The 10,932-nt window shown below is 43.4% G+C and overlaps 1 protein-coding gene across 4 annotated transcripts in view; it reads left to right on the forward strand.

Annotated features, from left to right (window-relative positions):
* LOC112219499 (nipped-B-like protein) overlaps window positions 1-10,894 on the forward strand; it is a 51,031-nt gene extending 40,137 nt beyond the window's left edge. For all 4 annotated transcript variants that reach the window (XM_024380797.2, XM_024380798.2, XM_024380799.2 and 1 more), the window contains 18 exons: window positions 2,065-2,211; window positions 2,784-2,918; window positions 3,057-3,155; window positions 3,273-3,326; window positions 3,597-3,705; window positions 3,833-3,969; window positions 4,199-4,339; window positions 4,463-4,711; window positions 4,816-4,906; window positions 5,067-5,240; window positions 5,539-5,729; window positions 5,897-6,004; window positions 6,129-6,329; window positions 6,468-6,614; window positions 6,789-7,126; window positions 7,292-7,466; window positions 8,055-8,249; window positions 9,811-10,894. In XM_024380797.2, the coding sequence (XP_024236565.1) occupies window positions 2,065-2,211; window positions 2,784-2,918; window positions 3,057-3,155; window positions 3,273-3,326; window positions 3,597-3,705; window positions 3,833-3,969; window positions 4,199-4,339; window positions 4,463-4,711; window positions 4,816-4,906; window positions 5,067-5,240; window positions 5,539-5,729; window positions 5,897-6,004; window positions 6,129-6,329; window positions 6,468-6,614; window positions 6,789-7,126; window positions 7,292-7,466; window positions 8,055-8,249; window positions 9,811-10,173 (3,054 nt within the window). In that variant the 3' untranslated portion in view covers window positions 10,174-10,894. The remainder of the gene's footprint in view (window positions 1-2,064; window positions 2,212-2,783; window positions 2,919-3,056; window positions 3,156-3,272; window positions 3,327-3,596; window positions 3,706-3,832; window positions 3,970-4,198; window positions 4,340-4,462; window positions 4,712-4,815; window positions 4,907-5,066; window positions 5,241-5,538; window positions 5,730-5,896; window positions 6,005-6,128; window positions 6,330-6,467; window positions 6,615-6,788; window positions 7,127-7,291; window positions 7,467-8,054; window positions 8,250-9,810) is intronic.
* The last annotated feature ends 38 nt before the right edge of the window (window positions 10,895-10,932 follow it).

The following is a 10,932-nucleotide window of genomic DNA, read 5'->3' on the forward strand; positions in this document are numbered from 1 at the left end:
CCAGCAGAACCCATCCAACTTGAAGGAGCTGGAGCAGTTTTGCCTTGAAGAATGGGCAAGATGTGCCAAGCTTATAGAGTCATACCCCAAGAGACTTGCAGCTGTAATTGCTGCAAAAGGTGGCTGTACAAAGTATTGACTTGTGAATGGTGAATAGTTATGTTTTTTTGTGTGTGTGTGTGTGTCATATTTCTTGTTTGTTTCACAATAAAAAATATTTTGCATCAAAGTCGTAGGCATGTTGTGTAAATCAAATGATACAAACTCCCCAAAAAAACAATTTTAATTCCAGGTATAAGGCAACAAAATAGGAAAAATGTCAAGGGGGGTGAATTACAGTGCCTTGCGAAAGTATTCGGCCCCCTTGAACTTTGCGACCTTTTGCCACATTTCAGGCTTCAAACATAAAGATATAAAACTGTATTTTTGTTGTGAAGAATCAACAACAAGTGGGACACAATCATGAAGTGGAACGACATTTATTGGATATTTCAAACTTTTTTAACAAATCAAAAACTGAAAAATTGGGCGTGCAAAATTATTCAGCCCCCTTAAGTTAATACTTTGTAGCGCCACCTTTTGCTGCGATTACAGCTGTAAGTCGCTTGGGGTATGTCTCTATCAGTTTTGCACATCGAGAGACTGAATTTTTTTCCCATTCCTCCTTGCAAAACAGCTCGAGCTCAGTGAGGTTGGATGGAGAGCATTTGTGAACAGCAGTTTTCAGTTCTTTCCACAGATTCTCGATTGGATTCAGGTCTGGACTTTGACTTGGCCATTCTAACACCTGGATATGTTTATTTTTGAACCATTCCATTGTAGATTTTGCTTTATGTTTTGGATCATTGTCTTGTTGGAAGACAAATCTCCGTCCCAGTCTCAGGTCTTTTGCAGACTCCATCAGGTTCTCTTCTAGAATGGTCCTGTATTTGGCTCCATCCATCTTCCCATCAATTTTAACCATCTTCCCTGTCCCTGCTGAAGAAAAGCAGGCCCAAATCATGATGCTGCCACCACCATGTTTGACAGTGGGGATGGTGTGTTCAGGGTGATGAGCTGTGTTGCTTTTACGCCAAACATAACGTTTTGCACTGTTGCCAAAAAGTTCAATTTTGGTTTCATCTGACCAGAGCACCTTCTTCCACATGTTTGGTGTGTCTCCCAGGTGGCTTGTGGCAAACTTTAAACGACACATTTTATGTATATCTTTAAGAAAAGGCTTTCTTCTTGTCACTCTTCCATAAAGGCCAGATTTGTGCAATATACGACTGATTGTTGTCCTATGGACAGAGTCTCCCACCTCAGCTGTAGATCTCTGCAGTTCATCCAGAGTGACCATGGGCCTCTTCGCTGCATCTCTGATCAGTCTTCTCCTTGTATGAGCTGAAAGTTTAGAGGGACGGCCAGGTCTTGGTAGATTTGCAGTGGTCTGATACTCCTTCCATTTCAATATTATCGCTTGCACAGTGCTCCTTGGGATGTTTAAAGCTTGGGAAATCTTTTTGTATCCAAATCCGGCTTTAAACTTCTTCACAACAGTATCTCGGACCTGCCTGGTGTGTTCCTTGTTCTTCATGATGCTCTCTGCGCTTTTAACGGACCTCTGAGACTATCACAGTGCAGGTGCATTTATACGGAGACTTGATTACACACAGGTGGATTGTATTTATCATCATTAGTCATTTAGGTCAACATTGGATCATTCAGAGATCCTCACTGAACTTCTGGAGAGAGTTTGCTGCACTGAAAGTAAAGGGGCTGAATAATTTTGCACGCCCAATTTTTCAGTTTTTGATTTGTTAAAAAAGTTTGAAATGTCTAATAAATGTCGTTCCACTTCATGATTGTGTCCCACTTGTTGTTGATTCTTCACAAAAAAATACAGTTTTATATCTTTATTGTTTGAAGCCTGAAATGTGGCAAAAGGTCGCAAAGTTCAAGGGGGCCGGGCCGAATACTATATATATATATATATATATATATATATATATATATATACTGTATATATTACCTGTTTGTCTGTGCATAAGTGTCTCCTCAGTCCTCATCCTCTCCTCTCATCAGTTGGACATGCAGCGTGGGGTCCATGGTCGTCTGATGGACAACTCCACCAGTGTTCGCGAGGCTGCAGTGGAGCTGCTGGGACGCTTTGTGCTGAGCAGACCCCAACTCACCGAGCAGTACTACGACATGCTGATCGAGAGAATACTGGTAACGAACACACACGCGCCATAATACTCACCTGAGCAAGCAGACTATCACACATCTTTATGCACAGATACAGAGTCACAGCGTGACACCCTAAACACAGCTGTGAAGTGCAACTCTTTGAGCAATGCGCAAACAAGCTGTTAAAGAGGATAACACGGCTCAGAGCCTTTTCTAGGAGAATGAGAAGGCATCAGCTGAGACAGAGTAGTGAGAAATGGAACTGGGCCGATGACACTTCCCACCTCTAGCTGAGAGTTCATTCCAAGTGTAAAAGTTCACCTAAGGTAATATTATTTTCTCCACACTGCCACCCAGGGCTTTGCTGGAGAACTGCAGGCTTCTCAAACGTAAACACAATGCATTTGAACAGCTATCATTTCTCCTCTACTCAACGAAAGTAACTCAGATTGTCGTTTTGTTAATATGACATTACTTATTTAATGTTTCATTTATTTTTGATAATATATATCATGGTCGCTTGTAAGGCAGAGGTAGCCCTGGAGTGAAAGTGTGTAAATATATGGTGGATGTTGCATTCCCATCTGACCTCATTGCACCCCTCTTGTTTCTAGGACACGGGTATCAGTGTGAGGAAGAGGGTGATCAAGATCTTGAGAGACATCTGTCTGGAGCAACCCACCTTCAACAAGATCACTGAGATGTGTGTCAAGATGATCCGCAGGGTCAACGACGAGGAGGGCATCAAGGTGTGTATCTGTCTGCGTCTGTAATAAATGTCCGTGTTTCATTTGCAGATGGATACTTCACAGGGCTGCAGAACGTTACCTGTCGTCGTGTGCGCATTTGTGTGCAAATTTCAAAGTTTGCTCCACTTTCTTCTTCAGAAACTTGTGAATGAGACCTTCCAGAAACTCTGGTTCACCCCTACACCCAATCACGATAAAGACGCCATGACCCGTAAGATCCTCAACATCACAGACGTGGTGAGTTCCAGGGCTCAAACTATCAAACTGTCAAATAACTTTCCAATGTACATCTCAGTCTGTATTTGAGGGTTGCCTGTTCGACATGTCTTGACCTGATGACATCATCTTTCCTAGGTGTCTGCATGCAAAGATACAGGCTATGACTGGTTTGAGCAGCTACTTCAAAACGTGAGTATTTCCAGTTGTCGTCGTGTGTTACGTGGTGGTAGTTGGCCTCGAGTCACATTCAGAACTTTTTTCGCATTGGCTCAGGTTCATTGTTGTCCCATTTATTCGTGGTCGTGGAAAGTTTTAAGCACACGGGGAAGTTATGTTGTTTACTCCAGGTCTACTGTGACTTGTTCATATATATCACTTTTCTCTTGTGAGAGCTGTTACAAACAGGTTCCCGAAAGATTTACGTTGTGTGCCTCACTTCAAAACCTCCCCCTTACTTAGCTGCTGAAGACGGAGGAAGATGCTTCCTATAAACCAGCCAGAAAGGCCTGCGTTCAGCTGGTGGACAATCTAGTGGAACACATCCTCAAATACGAAGAGTCTCTCGCTGGTATGGAGGTCACTCCCAGTTTAGATTGCGAATCGCCATTTATCTTGACACATCAATGTACTGTTGATTTATGTTATGATAGAAAGTCCAGTTGAGACTGAAGGAAGGATCTGTGTTTCTGTTTCAGATATCGAGAACAAGGGGGTGAACTCTAATCGTCTGGTGTCTTGCATCACCACCCTCTTCCTGTTCAGTAAGAATCGAGCCCAGCTGATGGTCAAACATGCCATGACCATGCAGCCTTACCTCACCACCAAGTGCAACGTAAGGACCCACGCAAACCTTCTCTCCTCAATTTGTTGAAACACTGAGACCGGTGTAAGAAAATTCAAGCAAAAATTAGCCACCTGATTTTACATAGTGCTCTAGGGCCATCTAGTGGTTTATTATTGTCGGTACATGTTTTATACAACAACATGACCAACAGGTCAAGCTTTCTCTCACATTAGAAATCTCTGTGACTGTATCAATATGAATTTGATCTTGTTTTCAGACCCAGAGTGACTTCATGGTGATCTGTAACGTGGCCAAGATCCTGGAGCTGGTTATCCCTCTGATGGAGCACCCCTCTGAGACCTTCCTCACCACCATAGAGGAAGACCTGATGAAGCTCACCATCAAATACGGCATGACGGTACATCTCTAGTAAAGGCTGCAGCTTGTAGCCAGGTTCAATGCTAAAATAACCGTGAAGAAACCAAATCAAATGTGAAGGACTGGTTTTTAGTTGTTCTGTCATCTTTTTTTTTTTTCGCAGGTTGTGCAACACTGTGTGAGCTGTCTTGGCGCTGTCGTGAACCGGGTCACTCACAACTACAAGTTTGTTTGGGCTTGTTTCAACCGTTACTATGGTGCCCTGACCAAGCTGAAGACCCAGCACTCAGAGGATTGCAACAACCCTGTTCTGGCTGCTAACAAACCGGCCTTGCTGCGCTCGCTGTTCACTGTGGGGGCGCTCTGTCGCCACTTTGACTTTGACCAGGAGGAGTTCAAGGGGCCCAGCAAGGTAGAGCCAGGAAATAGAAGGGAGATATATTTTTGTATTGTTGGGGATTTTTAAAGACCTGAATACTTGATGCATTGTCGGTCACTGTTGCTTTTTCCCTTCAGGTTGTGATAAAGGACAAAGTGATGGAACTTCTGCTGTACTTCACCAAACATGAAGATGAGGAAGTTCAGACCAAGGCCATCATTGGTCTAGGTAAAGCTAACCTTAATTCACCCTAGCACAGACCACAAGTTGTTCTAACAAACTTCTGTCATCCACCACCAATGGCTTTTGTTCCCCTGGTTCCACGGTGCTTGGGCTGATATCTTTTTCCTGCTCTCTTACACCCCATCCCCCTCTCTCCGTTCTCCAGGCTTCCAGTTCATCCAGTACCCAGGGCTGATGTTCATGCAGGATGTGAAGACTCTGTACAACGGCATCCTGTCGGACAGGAAGAGCTCCGTAAACCTGAAGATCCAGGTGCTGAAGAACCTGCAGACATACCTGCAGGAGGAGGATTCTCGCATGCAGGAGGCCGACCAACAGTGTGAGTCTCACCTCTGCGTCTATTCAATCTAATATATTCCATTTCCTTATCCAAAGTGACTTACAAAATAGAGTGTATACATGTTCATATTGGTGGTCCAAGCAAAAGTTCATTTATTCACATCAATACAGGTCAAATAAAACACACAAGCACAGCAATATAATAAAGTGTTAGAATGGGGCACAGGATATTGGGTGTGTTAGTTAGGTGCATGCCTCCATGATGTCTAGTGGCTAGTTTCCATGCGACTGAACCAGGCTCAGGGTTCCTAATGGTTCTCGCCTTTGTGCGTCTGCAGGGAAGAAGCTGTCGAAGCAGGAGGACCTGAAGGAGATGGGGGACATCTCGTCAGGCATGAGCAGCTCCATCATGCAGCTGTACCTGAAGCAGGTGCTGGAGGCCTTCTTCCACACACAGTCCAACGTACGACACTTTGCCCTCAACGTCATCGCCCTGACGCTCAACCAGGGCCTCATCCATCCTGTGCAGGTACATAACACTTCAGAAACCCATACTGCATACCATTGGGCTACTCTTCTCAGACAAGTCATTCCTAAACTCTGGCCATGTAAAAAATACATGTGTGATTATAATGGAGAAAAGCATCACTGTTGTCAACAGTTTTGTAACTGCTGTTGATCCATCTTCTTTTTCAGTGTGTGCCCTACCTGATTGCCATGGGAACGGACCCAGAGCCCACCATGAGGAACAAGGCTGACCAGCAGCTGGTGGAGATTGATAAGAAGTACACCGGCTTCATCCATGTGAGTGTCTGTGGGCCGGTCTCAGGGTAGAAAGAGCGGCCTGGCCTCTCAACAGGCTGGTAGTGTGATTATCTACTGTATGTTATCAATGTATATAACGCATTGTGTTTGGTTGTGTGTCCAGATGAAGGCTGTGGCGGGGATGAAGATGTCCTACCAGGTACAGCAAGCTATCTGGTCAGCTAAGGGTACGGTGATCCGTGGCTACCGGCAGGACGAGACCACCTCGGCCCTCTGCGCCCACCTCTTCTCTATGGTCCGAACCAACCGGCAGCACCGACGAGCCTTCCTCATCTCACTGCTCAACCTGTTTGATGACAGCTCGGTGAGTCCCTCCTTCCCCTAGATACACATTGTGAAGAATCAGTATTATAGCAGTATACATAGACAGAATGAACAGATAGACAAAAGTAAGAGTTTGGTGAAGGTAATGGTTGTTATTGTGACTTTTCCCACCCTGCAGAAGATGGAGGTAAACATGCTCCTGTACATAGCAGACAACCTGGCCTGTTTCCCCTACCAGAGCCAGGAGGAGCCCCTGTTCATCATGCACCACATAGACATCACCCTGTCTGTGTCCGGCAGCAACCTGCTGCAGTCCTTCAAGGAGGTAGGTCATACACACAAGATCACACGTAGCCACACGTGGTTTGTAAAAACACGACCTATAATGTGACTTTTAACGACATACAAGCTATAGTGGGTTTTATACCCTATAATAATCCCCAACACTAGCTTTTGTTTGGTTGTGAATGACTGACTCACTCCTCTGTCCTCTCTGCAGTCCCTTCTCAAAGAGCCGAGGCGGCGGGAGAAGAAGCAGAAAGAGAGGAAGTACCACTCGGAGGAGGATAACTCTGAGGAAGAGGGGCGTCACAGCAGCCGCTCCAACAGCAGTGACGATGAGGTGGTCCACAGGCCCAAGAAGCCCAAACACCGGGCCCAGGCCCACGTGGAGTCTGACTCTGACTCTGACCTGGAGATGGAGGACTTGGACAAGGTGATGCAGCGTCTGCCTGACAACCCCATCCCCCTGTTGGACTTTGCCAACGCTTCGCAGGGTATCCTTCTGCTGCTGGTTCTCAAGCAGCACCTAAAGAACCTCTATGGCTTCTCAGACAGGTACGTCACTACATAACATCTCACCTTACCGTCTCACTGGACAAGACCGAGCTAGGAAGATCACAATATGATACTGATAATAATTCTGTCTTTTTATGTTGCCATGCCAATTTCTCAGTTAATGAAGAAATAACCTAAACTTAACCTCTTCATCCGCTCATGTAGTAAAATCCAGAAGTACTCTCCGACGGAATCGGCTAAGGTGTACGAGAAGGCTGTGAACAGGAAGAGTCACGTGCACTTCAGCCCACGTCAGACATTGGACTTTTTAAATTCTGACCTGGCCAATGTTGAACTCACCTACGACATCAAGAGGAGGATCGTCAAACAGTACCTAGATGTAAGAGATCACTCTTCCTTTTTCTGAAAGTCTCTTTAGTTGTTTTGTGTCATATAAAGGAAATAATGGAATTTTGGAAAATTGGGTTTGCAATTTGTTTACTTAACTGAATTTCCTCATTTGAAACGGAATTGAGCCAGATGGAGTTTATTTTTGTCGTTTTTAAAAGGGTTAGGCAGTAAGGCAGGGTTTGCCAACTGGCAACTTTGGCCCCCAAAGTTTTCTAAACCCTCCCAATTTTTTTTTCATGTTTTATTGTTGGACATAAAGACTGTAAAAACACCAGGAAATCAGCCCCAAGTTATTTTAATTTATGAAATCTGTTCCCAAGTATTCCCACGCATAATAGACATGTGATCATATAAAATGTAAGCAAGGTTTGAAATGATTGTTTTAGTCCAATGTGATATCTGTTTGGGCTTCTTGCGGTCAATTTGCAGTCTCCAAATTATATGAAATTATGTTCCGACCATCCGCTCAAGAAAATATTGGCCCACGGTTGAATCTAGTTGATGATCCCTGCAGTATAAGGTGACCTAGTGTTGTCTCTGAGCGCAGCAGACTGGTTAATATTCTTGTCTCTCTCAGTTCAAGTTACTGATGGAGCACTTGGACCCTGATGAAGAGGATGAGGAAGGTGAGGCGTCGGCCAGCGCTAACGCCAGAAACAAAGCCATCACTTCACTGCTGGGAGGGTCCAGCCACCAGGACCACAAGAACCACCATCAGGCTCCTATAGAGACGGACGACGACGAGAGCGACGGAGACGAGAAAACCCCAGGGGTGAGCCCCAGGCAGCCTATTGCAGCGGTCTTACAGCTGTTATTGTCCCTGTTAATAACTTTTTAGAAGACTGTTGACTGCCATGTTGGCTACTGGAACCTACAGTGCCTTCAGAAAGTATTCATACTCCTCGACTTATTCCACGTTTTGTTTTTTTTCTCACCCAGATAGTGGAAACATGTTTGTTGAAAATGAAATACAGAAATATCTAATTTACATAAGAGTCAATACTTTGTAGAAGCACCTTTTGGAAGCGATTACAGCTATGAGTCTTTCTGGGTAAGTCTTTAAGAGCTTTCCACACCTGGATTGTGTAACATTTTCCCATTATTATTTATTTTAAAAAATTCAAGCTCTGTCAAATTGGTTGTTGATCATTTGCTTGACAACCATTTCAGGTCTTGCCATAGATTTTCAAGTAGATGTAACTGTAACTCAGCCACTCAGGAATATAGACTATCTTCTTGGTAAGCAATTCCAGTGTAGATTTGGCCTTGTATTTTTTTGTTATTGACAGTGTCTGGTGTAAAGCAGACTGAACCAGGTTTTCCTCTATGATTTTGCCTGTGCTTAGACCCATTCCGTTTCTTTAGTATCCTGAAAGTCTCCCCAGTCCTTAACGATTACAAGCATACCCATAACATGATGCAGCCACCACCGTGCTTGAAAATATGGAGCGTGGTACACACTCAGTAATGTGTTGTATTGGATTTGTCCCAAACATAACACTTTGTATTCAGGACAAAAAGTTAATTGCTTGGCCAAAAGTTTTGCAGTATTACTTTAGTGCCTTGTTGCGAAAAGGATGAATCTTTTGGAATATTTTTATTCTGTACAGGCTTCCTTCTTTTCACTCTGTCAATTAGGTTAGTATTGTGGAGTAACTACAATGTTGTTGATCCATCCTCAGTTTTTTCCTATCACAGCCATTAAACTCTGTAACTGTCACCATTGGCCTCATGGGGAAATCCCTGAACGATTTCCTTCCTGACTGGATGTATTGATACACCATCCAAAGCGTGATTCACCATGGTCAAAGGGATATTCAATGTTTTTATTTTATTTACATTTTTACCCATCTACCAATAGGTACCCTTCTTTGCGAGGCATTGGAAAACATCCCTGGTTGAATCTGTGTTTGAAATTCACTGCTCAACTGAGGGACCTTACAGAAAATTGTATGTGTGGGGTACAGAGATGAGTCATTCAATATGTGATTTGGTAGGCAAATGTTTACTCCTGACTTTATTTAGGCTATCCATAACAAAGGGGTTGAATGCTTACTGACTGAAGACATTTCAGCTTTTCATTTTTAATTAATTTGTAAAAAAAAGAATTAAAAAAAAATCTAATTACACAATATCACTTTGACACTATGCGGTATTGTGTGTAGGCCAGTGACAACTACTTTTAATACATTTTAAATTCAGACTGTAACACAACAAAATGTGGAAAATGTCAAGGAGTGTGAATAATTTCTGAAGGCATTGTATCTGCTCTCACTGCCTTCGGTGCAGTAGTTAGCTGGGTGTTGTAGTAACACTGCTGTTTCTTTCCCCAGTCATCACGAAGATCCAGGAAGCACGGCGACTCTGCGGAGGCATCAGGTCACATGAACGAGACGGTAGGTTCCATGGACGTCATCGCCCTCTGCTGCCCCAAGTACAAGGACCGGCCACAGATCGCCCGCGTCATCCAGAAGACCAACACGGGCTACAGGGTGCACTGGATGGCTGGGTCCTACTCTGGAGTCTGGGCTGAGGCTAAGAAACGGGACGGACGCAAAACTGTGCCTTGGGTGGACACTATCAAGGAGTCTGACATTATTTACAAGAAAATACCCTTGACGAGTGCACACAAGCTGACGAACAGAGTGGTGCAGACTTTACGGTCACTGTACTCAGCCAAGGACGGAACTTCCTAATCGACTCTACGGTTACTCTCAGACAGATAAACTCTTTGCAGCCAAACTCTATTATGAGGAACCAACGTTTTTCTAATACAGAAAATACAAAAAATACTACAGACACGCAAAACATGAAATGTAAGCACGAGATAGAGAGCAAGTATTGTGAACTTTTGGTCTGTGATGAACATTTAATCTGGATCCAGGATATGTTTAAGTTAAACAGAAAAAACACAAGAAGGAAATGTTTGGAAAACATTGTGTGGGAGCTCCTTCGCTGTTGTGCAGCAAACTCGGTTGTTTGATTTTCCCACTGTATCATAGTTTAACAAAAAAAAATGACAAAAATGTTTATATCGCTGACAAAAATTCTGTTTAAAAAAATAAACAAAGTGAATGTTGAAAATTAGTCTGTTAATGTTCTTAATAAAGTGTTCTTGGAGTTTAACCTAGCACCGGATGGATTTATTTAGCTTAGTTTCCAGGGAAGCTACTTTTAAAACTTTTACCTTTTTATTTTGTTTTATTCCCTTTTGTTTACCCATGCTGTACAATGGAGTCTCTTGGATATAATTTATTCGGTTGAAAGCGAAGCATGCAGTATATGTGGCCTACATGCAGGGGAGTTTTTTGTAAATTTAGATTTTGATGTATTAGGTCACCCAAGAGAACTAAAAGGCATCCCCAGCACTTCTGGCGGAGCAAATACTGCAATAAATTTTTTTACTTCTCTTTGTTACTTGTCTCGTTTGCATTTGACTTTATTTTATTCTTTTC

The sequence above is a fragment of the Oncorhynchus tshawytscha genome, linkage group LG20 (genome assembly GCF_018296145.1).
Source record: "Oncorhynchus tshawytscha isolate Ot180627B linkage group LG20, Otsh_v2.0, whole genome shotgun sequence".
Taxonomy (NCBI): Eukaryota; Metazoa; Chordata; class Actinopteri; order Salmoniformes; family Salmonidae; genus Oncorhynchus; species Oncorhynchus tshawytscha.